The sequence below is a fragment of the Sorex araneus genome, chromosome 1 (assembly GCF_027595985.1).
Source record: "Sorex araneus isolate mSorAra2 chromosome 1, mSorAra2.pri, whole genome shotgun sequence".
Classification (NCBI taxonomy): Eukaryota; Metazoa; Chordata; class Mammalia; order Eulipotyphla; family Soricidae; genus Sorex; species Sorex araneus.
Window position 1 is genome coordinate 33,973,751 of NC_073302.1, and position 18,020 is coordinate 33,991,770.

Sequence of the window (18,020 nt, forward strand, 5' to 3'; positions counted from 1 at the left end):
ACTTGTTGTTACTGTTTTTGGCATATCTATCATATACGCCACGGGGAGCTTGCCAGGCTCTGCCATGCAGGCGGGATACTCTCGGGAGCTTGCCAGGCTCTCCGAGAGGGACAGAGGAATAATCGAACATGGGTCAGCCGTGTGCAAGGCAAATGCCCTACACACTGTGCTATTGCTCCAATCCATGATAAGGATTGAAGTCACAAGTGTAGGTTTGGAAGAATCTATGCACTTACATAAACCTAGCCCTCAACTGGCTATGGGGTCCTAAGGTTTTAAAAACAGAATAGGTAAAAATCTTACACCTTGTATATAGATTTAATATTTATCATTCTAAATTCTGCCGGAGCCTTCCTGTGTACACCGTGTTTCCTGATGGGCAGTCTGACCTCTAGCTAAGTCGCTTTGCCTGGTGGCAGCACTCCAGTTAAATAACAGAACCACGTGTAGCTTACAAACCGCCACACCCTTCCCATTCACCCAGCACTAGTTGTCCACTGTTGCCAGGATTCTGGTCAACTAGAAACTGCCCCTGCTGTCATGGAGCTTACAGTTGAGTGTAGTACAGAGAGGACAGTGGTTAAAGCATGTGCCTTGCTCACAGCTGAACCCTGGTTTGATCCTGCCACACTAGGGTTCTCTAAGCACCACCAGGTGTGATCCCTGAGCGCAGAGACCAGAGTAAGCCCTGAGTACCACCTGAAGTATTCCCTTCAAAAAAACAAAAAAGGAGAAGAGGAGCAAAATGTGTAAAAAGATGATTGTAATGGAAGACTGGGTGCTATGCTGTGAGTTAACCACAGAAGCATGGAAAGGCCTCCAAGGACAGCCTTAAGGTACAGGGAGCTCTCCTACGGAAGTCGTTACGTGGCTGGGAATAGAAAGATCTATATTTTTCTAACACATCACCATGCCTGCCGTGAAAGTGATCATCACAGAGGTGGTCATTATCTAGTTTTAGTGTCTCACTGGGAGAGCAGAGAATAACTCGGAATTGCTTGTCCTGATTTCTCCCGACTCGGGTCACTTATGCACTTAGGTTAAAGATCATGTACTTGCTTAACTATGTTGGTATGTATTTTACTTACTGAAAATAAGCAGCATTAAGAAGTATTCTTTACCAGGACAATGAACACAAATCAGGACTTCATCAGGTGTGATCACGCCACTCATCAAATCGTAACACATGTTCATGTTAGGATATTCCTTCTGTTGTGTGGCGGTAGAGGCAGGGATCGAAAGTGAAGTGCCACGGCCTCGTGTGTGGAAGGGTGCTCTCTGCGGCTATCACATATCCCCAGCCTGCTCGGGGTTCAGCGCTTACTCTAAATTGATAGGAAAAAACATTTCTGCCTACCTACCTACCCACCTACCAACTAGCTGTCATCATTGGTTTGGGGTTTTGTATCGAGAGTTCACTTGTCTGAGATGTCTAATACATTTTTTAGGCACCTGATGCTTTTTTAGAAAAATTATCTTTTAAACTTAGAGAAGACTTGGGCTAGAGTGATACTACAGTGGGCAAGGTGCTTGCCTTGCATGCAACTGACCTGGGTTTGGTCTCTGGCACCCTACACGGTCCCTTGAGTACTGCCAGAAGTAACGCTTGAACTGTGAGTCAGGAGTAAGTCTGAGAACTGTGAGTGTGGCTCAGAAATGAAAATAAACTTTGAGAAATATGAATAATTCCAATAATATCAGTGACAGTATAGTCATTACAAGTCATCAGTAGTTATTTTAGTGCCGACTCATTCTAAGTATTTAGCAGGTTTTATTCTTCCCATCTTCAGCGTCCCCCTCCCTCGCACCCCCAGCCCTGCCTGTGAATAGGCAAGAGCACTGGGGAAGGGGAGTTGAAAGAAAGGAAGGCTAAGGAGGTCCTGCATTGTTTTCCTTCTTCCTAGCCCAGATAAGAGACAGCAGTCTTATGTGAATAATAAAATCCCTGGAGAAAAGAAAGCACTGCACTGTCATCCCGTTGTTCATCGATTTGCTCGAGCGGGCACCAGTAACGTCTCCATTGTGAGATGTGTTGTTATTGTTTTTGGCATATCAAATACACCACGGGTAGCTTGCCAGGCTCTGCCGTGAGGGCGGGATACTCTAGCTTGTTGGGCTCTCCGAGAAGGACAGAGGAATTGAACCCAGGTCAGCCGCGTGTAAGACAAACCCCTAGCCACTGTGCTATCGCTCCAGGCCCCCTGGAGAAAGAAAGGAAATTAATATCTCTGGAGAATTCTCTCAGCTCACAGAAAGGTTGTTGACTGGAATGAGTAGGTGAACCCAAGTGTCACAAACCTAGATTTAAATCCTGTCAATGGAAGAAAATTAAACCTTTCACTTTAGCCCTGCCTTCACTTCATTCCATTTTCACTTCCCTCTCAGAGTGATTACCCTCCCAGTGCTACAGTGGGTAGGGCATTTGCCTTACAGACAGCTGACCCAGGTTTGAAACCCAGCATCCTATATGGTCCCTGGAGCCCGTCAGTAGTCAATTCCTGAGCACAGAGCCAGGAGTACCTCTAAGCATAGCCAGGTGTGGCCCAAAACCAAAACTGAAAAAAAAAATGTCCTAGAAAGATTGCACTCATCTATGGTATATAGAATAACAGAGTGGGAGACTAACACCCAAGAACTGTAGAAATAAGTACCAGGAGGTTGACTCCATGGCTTCGAGGCTGGCCTCACGTTCCGGGGAAAGGTCAACTCAGAGAAGCGATCACCAACTACATTGTAGTCGAAGGCCATGTGGGGGAAGGGAGTTGCGGGCTGAATGAGGGCTAGAGACGGAGCACAGCGGCCACTCAACACCTTTATTGCAAACCACAACAGCTAATTAGAGAGAGAAAACAGAAGGGAATGCCTTGCCACAGTGGCAGGGTGGGGTGGGGGGGAGATGGGATTGGGGAGGGTGGGAGGGTCACTGGGTTTATGGGTGGTGGAGAATGGGCACTGGTGAAGGGATGGGTTCCCAAACTTTGTATGAGGGAAGTATAAGCACAAAAGTGTATAAATCTGTAAAAAAAAAAAAAAAAAAAAAAAAATGTCCCAGCAGATGTTAAATTCTTGGGCCTACTATTCTGGCTTTATCTATCTTATGATAGACCAGAAGTTTAACCCAACTTCCCACCCCATTTCTTCACTGATTCATAACAGATAGCTGCACATTTACAAGTTATGACTTTTAATCGGAAAAAGGGATACAAAGTATCTATCTCTAAATCCTGTAGTTTTCAGTTCCTGACTTACACATCCAAGAAATAGCTTCCAGATTGTCGCATTCTTCTGTTAATGTAAAAATGAGTACCGAGCCAAGGTTTGCTCAGGAAGCTTTCCCCCATTCTAATATATGTTCCCAAGAGGTGACAGAATGACTCGAGCGGCCTCACTCATGACCTGTGTCACGAACCACATGGGAGTGTGATTCCTCCTCATTCTCATCACCTCATTCGAAGGAGCATGTAATATATTTTTTACCCTCAAAGGAACTTCCTGTCTAGTTGGGTAGACCACACCATCATGGAGAAAAGAGCTATATCCCTTTTGTGTGTGGGAGACCCCCGTTCCATCCTTGGTACCACCTGGTCCTCTGAACACCTCTCAGAAGTGACCCTGAGCACAGAGTCAGGTGCGTTGGGGGTGGGAATAGACTGGACCCACGGGTGTGGACCCCCAAGCATACACATAAATTGGCCCCCTATCAAGTTGCACAATATTGCCGAATTTAGCAGAAGTGAAAATGGGATCCACTGAGTCACAGCAGTCAAGAAACAGTCATGTAGAGATGAAAAAAACGCAGCCATGAAGGTCTTGGACACAAGAGTAAATTTCATGACTGTTTTCTCAGTGGGTCTCCAATAAATATTTATGGAATGAATAGCAAGACAGGAAGAAAGCAGGCATTCAATATTGAGCAGGGGATCTCACGGCAGAAAGGCGAAAAAGCACAAATCATTTCATACATATGGGAAAGGAAAGCATATATGCTTTTAAGATCCAGGCAAATGTGAGGTTTATGACTAAGTTTCCTGGCAACAAGGGCAAAATGAAAAACTCAAAAGGTTGTGACAGCCTCATCTGATCGAAAGCAATACATCAATTCCTATGAACAAAGAATTATTAAATATAACCACTCTCATCTATATTTCTATCTAACCAGCTTTGTCACTCACAATATTTAATTCCTTGGTTTTCTCTCTCATGTTCTGCACCCTTTGTTCATGCACTTCCTCTGTTCCTTGAAATTTCATCATCCTCTCATCTCATCCTATCATCCTCCCATATTCTCCTTTAAACCATGGATTCATGTTCAACAAAACCTTCCCTTTCTTTTCAGGCAGAGCTGATCACCTCATGCTCCCACCCCTACACTGCTTGGTCTATTTCCTCCTTTTGGACTGTTGCACTGTTGTCCCGTTGTTCATCGATTTGCTCGAGCGGGCACCAGTAACGTCTCCATTGTGAGACTTGTTAGTTTTTTTTTGTTTTTGCTTTTTTGGGCCACACCCAGCGATGCTCAGGGGTTACTCCTGGCTTTGCACTCAGGAATTACCCCCTGGCAGTGCTTGGGGGACCATATGGGATGCCGGGGATCGAACCCGGGTCGGCCGCGTGCAAGGCAAACGTCCTACCCGCTGTGCTATCGCTCCGGCCCCATTGTTACAGTTTTTGGCATACCGAATACACCACGAGTAGCTTGCCAGGCTCTGCCGTGCGGGCGGGATACTCGGTAGCTCTCTGAGAGGGGCGGAGGAATCAAACCCAGGTCGGCCGCGTGCAAGGCAAACACCCTATCCACTGTGCTATCGCTCCATGAACACAAAACAGGCATTCAGTTAAATGGTTTCGGATTGTGTAACTTTATTGCAGGTTTTCCTTATACAATAGTCATTCAGCCAACATCATCCTAACAATATGCTTTCTACAAGTTGCAGAAATTCTAACTACTGGGTATTGTATTTACTTCATAAATACCAGGGATTTGACAATAAAATGGAAAATGTCTTTGGAGTTTTAACCAATGAAGCCCGGTAAACATCTTTTTGGAGATTAAATGTAGAAAATTACAGTTAACAACTAAATATAGGTAGATTTCAAGTACTTGAGAAATATATGAATGACACATATTTTTGAGTGCTTTTTTTCCCTCAAATATTCAGTTGCCAAATTTATCTTAAGAGCTGGGCAATTCTGGAATCCATGTTGCTACAGAAAAGGCCCCCAGGCTTTGGCTCTGAGATCACAGACAATACCACACTGAAGGTTCAGAAAATTAATGTAATTGCCATCTCAGGCCCCTGCTGAGTCTGGTCTTTCCCATCAGCTGTCCTGGCCTGGTCTGGCTTGGAAACTGGACCCCACAGATATTAAGCATATTTGCAGGATCTGTGGGTGGGATAAGTCATTTTAATGTTAGCATCTAAGGGCCAAGCTCAGCACTGTGTACAAATGCCACAGTCCCTATTCAGCCCTTTGAGGAGGGACAGGATTTTAATGAAGGAATGCAAAGGGCTGTCGTGGGTGGCTGCAAAGCCAACTTGCTTTACAGATGCATGGGTGACGGGGAGAAGTGGCCATCTCAACTTTGTTCAGCGAGCAGCAAGGTGTGAGAGTCCAAGGAAGGCTCTGTAGTACCAGACTCCCAACCAGCTAGCTTCATCTTCTATTGTTGGTAACCTCTGGAAGTTTATCCCCGAGCCTCAGTTTCCTTACCTGTAATCGGCCTGGAGAGTACCCAGCAAACACACTACTCAGGAAACCCCGGTTCTTCCCTGAGAGTGTTCTTATACTCTGAATATTAGGAAATCAGTCAGTGGATTGCAACCAACATATTTTACAACAAAAACACCAGAGAGTATTCACATAATGGCCTGATTATGGATCCACTGTGCATAATGCAATTTTTTTTTAAAGCAACGGATACAACCAAAACAGTTCAAATTCTCCAATCCGCGGAGAAGTCTCAGAGTATCAGGGCCGATATGTCTTTAGAAATGCTGCCACTATGCAGAGTGAACCCTTACTGGGGCCCAGAGAGCAAGATGAGCACATGCTGAGCACAGAGGGGGCCCAGATTTGATCCCTGGGACTGCACGGTTCCCCAAGTGCTGCCTGAATGGCCCCCAGAGCAGTGGGCTGGCAGTAACCTTTGAGCATCACTGGGCATGTCCCCTAAACCAAAACGGACCCTTACGAGTTTTAAGAACTCAAGTCTTCCCTTCTCACTTAAAAAGATTGTGTAAAAAGAAAAAAAAAAGTGACTCAAAGAAGATAAACATCATCTGATGATACTTTAGGGCACTTAATTGTAAGATTACTTTGTGTCAGAGTGACTGGTTTCTACTTCTAAATACCTTATGGGTTTATTTATTCACATAGTACTGATAGTTGAGTAAACAGTCCTAAAACTTTCTGCCAAGGCAGGCTATTAAAATCTGTTACAGAAAAATATAATCTCTAAATAATTCTATATCATGAAACTTTTGTTTGGGGGGGGGCTTTTTGGGTCACACCCGTTGATGCTCAGAGGTTACTCCTGGCTCTCTACCCTGGCTCTCACTCCTGGTGGTGTGCGAAGGACCATGTGGAATGCTGGGGATTGAACCCAGCTTGGCCACATGCGAGGCAAGCGTCCCACCCGCTGTCCTACTACTGCTTCAGCCCCTATGAACCATTTTTTTTAGGGCTGTAACTTGTCTCCACACGAAGACTGCTCTAGCAACATGAGAAAACTCAGGATGACATGTGAGCTGCCGCCAGCCAACTGCAGAACACAGCTGGCTCTGGCCTGGCGGGATGGGGCTGAGGCAGCGCTGAAGACGAGGCCCGGGGAAGGACAGCAGGGCAGGGGCTGCTGAGTCAGTGGCTCAGGGGCACAGATCAGAGAGCCGGTGGCCCAGTCCTGCCTCCACCCTGGCTCCTGGGCTGGGTGTGCTCCCGGCTTCTTCTTGTGAGGAGGTGCCCATCCCTGGGTCCTCAAAGAGGCGTCAAGGGAAAGGCCGAGAGGTGGCTCCTTCCTATTTCAGGTGCGCTGGGGGTACCAGCGCGGGGGACGTCTGTTATTGTGGACCTCAACCGCCTGCCTTCCAGAGCTTCCTGCCGCCTGCTAGCCGCGTCAAGTGGGCTTAGCACCACAGCCCCGCCATCGGGAGAGGGAGTCTGACCTGGGCCTTCTTCCCAGCCCTGCTGAGTGGGCAAGAGGGTGGAGGGGATGTCCTTCTTGGGCAGCGGGGGGAGACTGTGGAGGGACGCGGGACGAGCCAGCCCTGAGAGCAGATGGGGCGGACACACTGAGGTAGAAAACGCTGCTTTGCTCCCACAGACTCAAGGGTCCGGATTCCCCTGTGGTAGGTGTATCGGCCCCTGAGATTGGAACATACCCCCAAGAAACGGCATTTTTATTTCCCCCTACTTTAAAATAAAATAGCTCAAACTAATAATGTTGGCAATATTTGGAGATTGGAGATTCCTGCCTTCCTCTCCGCCTCCCTCTTCTAACCTAAAGGTTACAAGAAAGACTGAATAGAGATTGGAACAAGAGCAAAAAATTTTTTAAAAAAAAAGATGATGAGAAAAGTCCTCATCATACATGGCTTAGAATTCACCCCCCTTTTCAGCCCCCTCAAAAACACCCAAAGACCTTCTCAGAAGCAAAGGGCACTGAATCTTGGAGGCATTTTAGCAGACTTGCTAGTAAGCCAGCAAACACCGTGACTGGCTCAAATGGTCTTCTACCACTGGAGATCCTTTTTGGTTCGGTTTTTTATTTAAGGAGAGGCAGGAGAAGTGGCCGGGGCCACCGGTGCGGCAATCTGGGACAGGGCTCCTTCCCGTCCCTGACGCGATGCGCTTCCTTCCCCAGAAAAGACAGTCAGAGGAAGCTGCAGCCCGGGGCGCCACGCGGACCCCACTGTGGGCTTCCTGGCAGCCCTCCCGTGCCCCTGCCTCACTCTCCTACCCCTGCGCATCTCCTTCCGGTCTCCAAGTCCAAATTTCTATAGCTTAAGCCCTATGCGAAGTTACGGGTTCCAGATTCACATTTCCAGTAGAAAATCTTAGGCCTGGAGGTCTTGGAACTTGTTTCAGCTGGTGCTGGCCGCCTGTCCCCTGTCCCCCACGCCCCCAGTCCTGGCCCCTCCGGCTCCGGCACCTCTTCAGCCACAGTCCAGCAAACCACCAACCACCTCCACTTGCCACAGCCCCATGGCACTTGGGCGGCTCCGGCCGCTCCCTTGATGGACTCAAGGTCCAGGGGCCGGCTGAGTGTCCAGCAGCAGCAAACGTCCTCTTCCTCATCAGGAGAGACCGAGCTGGCAGTCAAGAATACAAAGTTCGGTTTCTAACTGCATTTCTTGTCAGCTTGGCTGGGAAGATCTGGACAGCTGGAAGCAAGCTTCTCTATCATTTTCTGTTTCTTTCTTTGTATCAATTTTCCACCTGTGAAGCCCAACACCCCACCACCAAGTGCAGCTGCAATTCCTGCCACTTTGAAGCCTGCGAGGAGGCCAATGGGACCCCCCACCACCCCGCCGATGAGTGCACCTGCCACAGGCAGAGCCGCCAGCTTGTATTTTGCAGCCTGTAAAAAAAAAAAAAGAAGAAAGAAAAAAAATTCAATTTAGAAATTGAGTTGAGAATATCTGCCTGTGGTGATGTGCATTTTCCTCTCATTACTCCTGGCAATGCCTCTTTAACTCTTGGTACATAATTAACCTCAGAGGTTGTAGCTGGGGGGTCTGGAGGGGCGGCGGGCGGGAGCCGAGAGGGAAGAGAGTAATCCACAGGTACTACAAATACTCCTCATCTCCAGACTCAGAGGAAAGAGCTACAAAGGGTGGATTGTTACAAATTGATTTTGCTTGTAAAACAATCAATCCACTATCTGGCTGGCTGATTTCAACAGCCCCAGCTCCAGCTGCCACAGATAGCCCGGCTGCACAGAGGCTACTCTGTGCTACATACCTGGGGTTAGAGGCAAGATGCAGAAAACAGACCACCATTGCTGTCTTGTTCTTAACCTTTGCCCTCTCTGGATTCTGGCCCAGCCTTTCTTTCTACTTTCTCCCAACCTCAGTTTCTTGTAACACACAGAGCTGTACTTAACAGTGGAGCATTGGTTTATGGTCTCTAAAAAAAATTAAAAAAAAAAAAAGTCCCTCCTGGACAAAATGAATCTTAAGAGTAGACTGTTACAACACTCATTGATTTCCTACACTACCTATGTGTCATTTCTTTCTTAGTTCCTTAATTGCTGGTTCCCCCCAACATTAAAGGGAGCAGATCAATTGGGTTAATACGAGAGATTCCTGGGAGCCGGAGTACCATTGATTTGTCAGCAGGAGCAGAATCTTACCTTCCCCAAGTTTTTGGTTCCCTCTTCAACATTCACAGCAGCGCTGCTGACATGGGCTTCGATGCTGTCAATCTTCTCCTGCTGAGACTAGATGCAAAGGAATTATGAGGGAGCGGTCGTGCTGCGGAGCAGCGGGCAACCAATACACACGGTTTTAATTCCTGTAATCGGGGGCCGTGTGCCACAGCCTTGCAGCCCTAACAGTGGTTCATTAATAGCATCTGATAGACCACATCGAAAGTACAAATTCACTTGTTGGAAAAAGAGAGGGCAGCTTAATGATTAGGTAATACACGGGTAGCCCCTTTATAGCAGAAAAGCATCTCAGACCCAGATTCATTCAAACATGCAAACACAGTATTCTCCAAGTGAATCTACTTTCCAGGAAGGGGGGAAAAAAAATCCAAACAAGCATTGTTGAGTGTTAAGTTGGGCCTGGTGGGGGAGAAAATAAAAAGGGAAGCAAATATAAAACGAGCCACAAGGCCACAAAAGCATCTTTCCTGAGTCCTCTCTGAACATCCAGGTTTAAACAGGCAACTCTGGGGCCCGGGGATAGCTCAACAGGGGGAATATATGCTGCTCATGACGAAGCCTCAAGCTTGAGCCCTGGAACTGTGTAATCCCTGGACCCTGCCCATAACTCTCCCCCCAAAAACCCAGAGAGGACATAAAACAGGCAAGTTTGCCGTAGGAGTAAAATGTGCTTGATCCAATAAATATAAATTACTAATCTTTAGGAAGAAGGACGCAATATGGTTTAATCAGCCACGAAGGCTTTCCACTTGTGATATGCAGGCGTGTCCTGTATTTTACACCTGCACATTTTAATATGCTTTAAAATCATGACAAGTCAAAAACTTTCAGATCAAATATATTCATAAAGCACTCACTATAAAAGGGTAACACCTGTATGGACACAAGAGAAATCGTGACTAATGGGATGACTGGGCTTTGCCATTTTAAATAAGTTTTCTTTAGACAGACGCTACTTACAATGCCAAGCTACACCCATTGCGAGGGCATAGCATGGTTAGGTGTGACCCCATGCAGCCATCATCACAGAGATTGATAGATTACATTTTATTTCCTTTATGCACCACAGAAGATTCTATCTTCGATTCCAGCTAAACATCAATTTCTACAATGGTTCTGAATTAATCAGTTCTGATTCTAGCATATTTGATTACCCTTAAATCACTGACTCCTTAGTGTCAGAGTGATCATATAGCAGGTAAGGTGCTTGCCTTGCACACAGCTGACTGGGGTTCAATCCCCAGTATCCTAAATGGTCCCCCAAACCTACCAGGAGTGAGCCCTGAATAGAGTCAGGAGTAGCCTTGAGCACTGCTGCGTGTGGCTCCAAAACCAAACAAACGAAGTAACAAAAAAACATCTAACCTCTTGATACCAAACAGGATACAGGGAACGATCTTCTCATTCCAGTCCTCACTTCTCTTGGGAGCATGAAGCCCACACTTCACAGCTGATGGCCCCCAGAGTGCCCAGCGCCCGGGACCCCTCCCCTTCCTGTGCATCAAGCCTGTGCCAGTGGATTGTCAGACCCACCGCCGCCCTTCACTGCTCCATTCTCCACCACTGCTTGGATTTCTCTACCATGATCCCTTAAAAAAACTTTTCAGGTTTCCGTCAAACACCTCTGTCACAGGCAAACGTGGCAGAATTTCGCTCACTAGCGCGTGCCCCCAGAGCCACCTGGTTGATTCCCTAAAACACTGACGTCAGCATCCGACCAGAAGTTTCGAACTCAGTAAGCCTGGAGACGTGCGTTTTGAAAGAGTTCCCAGGTGATGCTTATGCTGCCAGTCCAAGATTCCCAACACTTTCAAACCACTAGCACAGGGCCAGGATGCAGCGGAGAACCCTCCTGCACGTGCGAGGCCCTGGGTTCCACCCGGCTCACACCAACAGACAAAGCCACAAGTACCCACTGTACACACTGGGAGCCTCTAAACAAAGATCTCAAGCTCTCAGCTTCTCAGTGTTCCCACCTGTCAGTGGAGGACCAGGAAACTTCTACCTCATGGAGCTAAGATGAGGACGAAATGGAAGGGTGTACAAAATGGGAGAAAAATAAACAGAAAGACTCATCATGATCTTCCCAGGAAAACTTAACCCCTAACATAATAACATATTAGGGTCCTGGATGTGATTCAATGGTAAAGCACATACTTTGCACACATGAGACCTGGGTGTAATGCCCAGTACTACAAAAAAATTAAATTAAATTAAAATATATTAAACATTTCCCTGTGATGCTTGACAATTCTAGGGCAGTGAAACACTGTGTGTGCTCCTAGGGTCCACTCAGTTTTTTTACTGAATCACTGTGAGATAGGCCATCACAAAGCTGTTCATGATTGGATTTCAGTCATACAGTATTCCAACACAACCATCGTTCCACCAGTGTACATTTCTCAGTAACAGTGTCCCCAGGTTCCCTCTTATCACCCCCCACCCCCTGCCTGCCTCTATGCCAGTCTCTCTCCTCTCTCTCTCTCTCTCTCTCTCTCTTTCTCTCCCCCCCCCCAGGTTCCCTCTCATCACCCCCCACCCCCTGCCTGCCTCTATGCCAGTCTCTTCTCTCTCTCTCTCTCTCTCTCTCTCTCTCTCTCTCTCTCTCTCTCTCTCTCTCTCTCTCTCTCTCTCTCATCCAGGGCAACAAAACCACTTTCAGAGTAGCTTTCAGATAGAAAAGGCTGAGTGCCAGCATTAATATCAGACTTGTCTCAATATTTGACACCTGATCACTATTTCTCTTTGGTACATACACAACATGTTCCGCTCTTGCCTGAAAGTCTACGCGTGCAGATAAATCACCAGTGTAAAACTCTATCATCAACCTCCCTGTCTTGATGACTTGAAGAGTAGAGGGGAAAATAACCAACAAGTCACCTTTCTCTCTAGCCCCAAAATAATGACATCAAGATGACGGAGGCGGCCAGGATCACAGTTACTGCTGTATCCCAGACATGAACTCGAGGCCCCAGGGGAATAGTTTGGAATGGTCTTTCTTTAAAAAGTTGGATATTTTTTTATCTCTCTTTCTTCTTTTTCATTATTTGTATATAAGAAAGCCATGGACTTTGGGGTGTTGATTTTGTAGCCTGCCACTTTACTATATCGACCTATTGTTTTGAAGAGCTTTTCTGTAGCGTCTTTAGAGTTTTCTAAGTATATTGTCTGCCATGGAGGCAGGGGGAGGGTGTAAAAAGGGGGCGTATACCGGGGATATTGGCGGTGGGGAATGTGCACTGGTAGAGGGATGGATATTTAATCATTGTGTGACTGTAACCCAAACATGAAAGCTTGTAACTATCTCACGGTGATTCAATAAAATTTTAAAAAAAAAGTTGGATATTGAAGTCTTCTAAGTTGCCTTTTTCTGGGGAGGGTGTTGTGGGCTAGATTCAAACCACACCCCGCTGTGCTCAGAAGTCATTCCTGGTCGTACTTGGGGGCCTATGCAGTGCTGGGGGATTGAACTGGGGTTGACCACCACATACAAAGCAAGCACCTCAATCCCTGTACTATCTATCTGGTCCCTCTGGTTTTTCTTTCTTTTTTTTAAAAACAGAAGTGAAATTTGTTTTTACTTTTGTTTTTCGGTCACAACTGACAGTGCTCAGAAATCACTCCCCTAGTGCTGGGGACTATGTGTGGTTCTGGGGATCCAACTGGGATGGGCTGCATGTGAGGCAGGCACCTAAGACCCTGTACTATATCTCTGGCCTCTGATTTCGTATATTTTTTTTTCCTACAAAATTAAAAAAAAAATCCTTGGAATAACCAAAGAAAGGATCATGAAACTGCAGACTTGAATTATAAAATCACCCTCAACTCTGCCCCTGCGCTGCACCCCCCAGAGCGACTCCCACCAGTATACTTGACGAGACTTGTCCCACTCTGGGAAGTGGCCCACACCTGGAAATGTTTATTCACTGATGTCGGGAGGTCAGCTAAATGTAGGTACGGAGATAATAAGGCGGGGGGCAGACAAGGCCCAATCCTGTGATCCCCAGGCCTGACTGTGAGAATCGACCACCTCCTTCCCTTATTTTGCCTGGGTCTGAGTCCACGCTTTCCCCATTTCCTCAAAATCGGCATCATCAGTTAGGAGGACTGAAGACACGACAGTCACTTAGGCACAGCTGCTGTTGAAGGCATCATCTCCTCCGGAGGTGCAGGTGGAGGAGGTGCCAGGCTAGATTCCATTCAGAGCCAAACCCGCTTACTGTTCGCTCTCTATAGCCCTATGCATTCGGTCGAGTCACACATAAGTGGCATTGCTCAGGACAGGAATGTCAAGAGCACGCAGAAGCGTCCTAAAATAATGTCTACCAACTTCCCTGCCTGCTTTGGACTGGCTCACGATTGCTTTTCTCTGCCTCGGTTTCCCTCACCTCACACTGCTCAGACTCCTTGGCCTTTCGTATATGATCCCATCACCTCCTTAACAAAGAGTGGTGCCCGGGTGTTTCTCAAACAGCCCATACTAATGTAAAGACTTTTTTCTTTTTAAGAGGAAAATGCCTCAAAAGAACTCTAAAAATGCCCCCATAGGTATCCTTTAAAGAATCACCGGGCCAGAGTCAGAGTACAGTGGGTAAGGCACCGGCCTTTCGTGTGGCTGACCCATGTTTGATCTCCGGCAGCCCCATCCAGTTCCCTGAGCCTGCCAGGAGTGACCAGTGAGCTTGGAGTAGGAATACGGGAATACGCTCTGAGCACTTCTGGGTGTGTGTCCCCAAGTCAATCAATAAGTAAACAGAAAAAAGGAAAAAAGGAAACAGAATCATTCACTAGGGCTGCAGAGAGAGGACCAAGGTGAAGGCACTTTGTCTTGCATGCGGCTGACCCCAGTCTGATCGGCAGCATGGCAGAAGGTCCACCCAGGTCATTCCTGAGCCCTGTGCTCAGCCGCAGAGCCAGAAACAGCCTCTGAACAGCCCAGGGTGGTCCGAGTCAGCTGTGTGCAAGGCAAGCACCTTACCCACAGAACTATCTCTCTGGCCCCAAATAACAAAATCTTAATGAGCAGTTACTGGAGCACTGAAGATTCTCGGGGGGGGGGGGGGAGGGAGAGGAAGTGATTGTTTAAGTTAAATGTTCATCAAACAACATGATTTGGGCAGTTGAAGTGAAAAAGCAACAAAGCCCTCAGATTCTTATTGTGGAATCATATTGCAGGGCCAGCACTCTGTATCAAGCAACAGAAATGCACTGAACAAAATCACCCCCATACTGATTTATAGAAATAAGAATATTCTCCTTTGGAGAATCTTGCTGGTACACCTTCAAGTCTTCTTCTTGTTGTTTTTGTTTTATTATGATTTGGGTCACACCCAGTGGTGCTCAGGGGTTACCCCTGGCTCTGCTTTCAGGAATCACTCCTGGCGGTGCTCAGGGGAGTATATGGGATGGATGCCGGGGATTGAACCTGGGTTGGCTGTGTGCAACAAAAGTGCCCTATTCGCTGTACTATCTCTCTGGTCCCCACATGCAGTTTTGTTCATATACCTGGGAAGCTGCACATTTCTTTAAAAGAAAAGGTGCTTTGTCGAATGGACGTTTGCATTAACATATCCATTATGATCCACAGTGAAAATGCTGGTCTTTTCAGTTACTCCTGACTCTAACTAAATTCCATTAGCGTTCATGGCCAGCTTTAGACCTTGGTTAACCCAAACAATGCTGAGCTCTCCTGGGTCTACATTCCAAAGGCATGTAACTCATCCCCTTTAACCACACGGTCATAGACACAGAAAACCCTAGAAACAAATGACACAAATGCTCTGATAGACAGGTCCCAAGCAAAAGAGTCTGCTGGCCTTGAAGGCAACAAGCAGAGAAAGCATGATGGACACTGACGGCAGCAGGCCCAGCAGGAGGAGAGAGAGACTGCAGCATTACGATGTGTAAGAGCAGAGGTGGTGGCCAAAGTAGAAGGGACACTGGGATGATGGTGGAAGGGGAAAGTGCCTGTCCCAGAGGGAGGCTGGTGGGGACGGGGAGGCAGGAGGGAAACTGGAGATATTAGTGAAGGGAAGTGGATGCTGGTGAAGGTACGAGAACACTGTAAACCTGAAACTTAGTAATGAATAACTTTCTAACTCTGTAATTCACAATGATCCAATTAAAAACATTTTTAAAAAAATGAACAAGGAGGCAAAGAGAGAATCAAATAAGGAAGGGACAAAGCAGGAATGCATCTGGGGCCAAGAGAATGGAAGAGGGTGGAAAATCCGAAGGACAGGACCTCATTTATTGCACACATCCATTCCACAAAGCTCCTGCTAGCCAGGAACGTGTTGAAAGTCACGTATTCAAAACTGCAGGAACTAGAGCTAACTCTTTGTAACTCAGTTTTTATGCATCAAATTAAACTAGAATAATAAAGGGGGGTGGGTGAGAGTGACAGTACAGTGGGTCGGGTCTTTGCCTTTTCTGTGGCTGACCTGAGTGTAATTCTTGGCATCCTATATGGATGTGCAGAGTCAGATATAACCTCTGAGCACCACAGGATGTGACAAAACAAACAAACAAACAAACAAAAGGAGGGCCAGAGAACCAATCCACTAAGGTGCTTGCCTTACACACAGCTGACTGGGGTCTGACTCAGACACATATGCTCCCTCAGGAGCACCACCAGGGGTGACCCCTAAGTACTGAGCCAGGAGTAAGCCCCGTGCACAGCCAGGTGTGACCCCCAAACAAAATGAAACAAAATAAGGCAAAAGGGAATGATTGAGGCAGAAGGCAGAGGTGAAACAAGAACTAGAAACAAGAGTGGGGGGGTTGCCCACTGCTGAGTGACTACCCCTGAGTTCTTTTAAATTCCCCAGAACGCAAAAATCAGGCAGGTCCCACAATTCAGGGAGAGAAACAGGCATTGGCACATGAAGAACTGAAGGGAAATGAACCCAGGGATTGCTCTTTCCTCCTGCTGAAAACTGAGGTCACTATGCCGCTAATCCACCCACATCTATACTGGACCCATTCTACTCTCAGTGGCTTTCTAGGTTTTTTGTTGTTTTTTTTTTTTCATTTTCACGCTGGAAAAATATACGTAACATAAAACTGACAAATCCAACATTTCTAAGTGTGCAAGTTGGAGGCACTGAACACACCATGCTGGCCGCTCTCCTGGGAGGGGAAGGAGGGGTGCTGTTGGTTTTCTCTGACACCACATTCTCTATGCTTCGAGTTTGTCAGCACGGGGCTGTGCGCACAGAAAAACAAGCCCCGCAAAAGCTGGCTACACTGGCGCACTGGCTAGACGCTAGCACGGCCATGTGATGGCAACGAGAGGATGTGGTCGCTCCGGTTGTGCTTCGGAGTCAGTCGGTGCCTAAATGGAGCTTCTGTGAGGCCCTGGCCATGTGGTCATGGGAACTCGGTCAGCCTCGGGTTCTCCTTTGAGCTTCTGCCCGAAAGCATCCCGTCTCATGTCTCCGCACAGATTTCATTATAAAGAGCACATTTGTGTGAGGGCAAGCACCGCAGCCAAGGTCTTCCCGCAGGGATCCCGCGGAGAGAAGGGGCGCGGCCCACTTACAGAACCCACTCAGCATGCAACTGCTGAACGGCCACAGACCTTAACTCCCCTTTCATGTGCCTACGTCACTGGAAGGAAAAGCATGAATGAGAGGAGATGCGTCCACGGTGGTTATTCCGAAGCATTCCATGATACATAACTTACATGAAGTATAACACATATCAAAGTGTGCATGTGAGAAGTCTTGACAAATCCATGTGTGGAACCATACGTGTACAGATTTTATAAATTGCATTACATCACAGATCAGAAGTAATGGAATAAATTTTGAATATGAAAACAACAAATATTGCGGGGTTCTGCTGGCTCCTTTCTGTGTGCAATTATGAATAGATATACAGAACCTAATGTGACTACTTAAAACATTTTGCTTCCTCTCACTTAGAGGAATCAAAAAGGAAAATGTTTTACACAATTTAATGTACTTAACTTTAGGCATAGAGGTTTTTGTTTAATCCCCAGCTTCTGGGCCACATGGAGTGTAACACATATCAAAATGTGCATATGAGAAGTCTTGGCAAATCTATGCGTGCAACCTGGGGGCTACGCCTGAGCTGTACTTGGGGGTCACTCCTGGCAGTTCTAGGGGACCAGGATCAAACCTGGGACTCCTGCATGTGAAACATTCCCTCCACCTCCATGAATTTTCTCCCAGACCCCCAGGCACTTCATTTTAAGGAAAAAAAAAAAAGACAAATAAGAAAATAAGCAGAGTTCAGAGCTAGTACCACAAAGCCTGTAAATTATATTCCAGATGGAATCAAGAATTTTTAACAGAAGAAATGAGATGGGGTAGGGTAAAAAATAAATTAATTAATTTTTAAAAAATCACCAGACTTGTCTAGCAGATGGTTACAGAGGACAAAGGTGCTAGGAGGAAGTTACTACAGGCCGGCTACATTCAGTTCCCAGAAGGAAGAACTTCTAACAGTCAGAGCCTCCCCGTGGCTGAAGAAACATATCCCGGCACTGCATTCTAAAACAGACAAAAGGCCACCGATGTGAGAAGCGGGGACAAGTGCAGAATAATCTGATACTGTTCTAAAGTTCTTTCCAAACCAATTCTGGACTTTTGTGGTATGGGAAACT

The 18,020-nt window shown here is 46.7% G+C and overlaps 1 protein-coding gene across 1 annotated transcript in view; it reads right to left on the reverse strand.

Moving 5' to 3' along the window:
- Window positions 1-4,821: 4,821 nt before the first annotated feature.
- Window positions 4,822-18,020, reverse strand: part of STX17 (syntaxin 17) — a 57,061-nt gene continuing 43,862 nt past the window's right edge. Inside the window, exons 7-8 of the mRNA XM_004600262.2 lie at window positions 9,353-9,439; window positions 4,822-8,578 (exon numbers count right to left, since the gene is read on the reverse strand). Coding sequence (XP_004600319.1) covers window positions 8,339-8,578; window positions 9,353-9,439 — 327 coding nt within the window. The 3' untranslated portion in view covers window positions 4,822-8,338. The remainder of the gene's footprint in view (window positions 8,579-9,352; window positions 9,440-18,020) is intronic.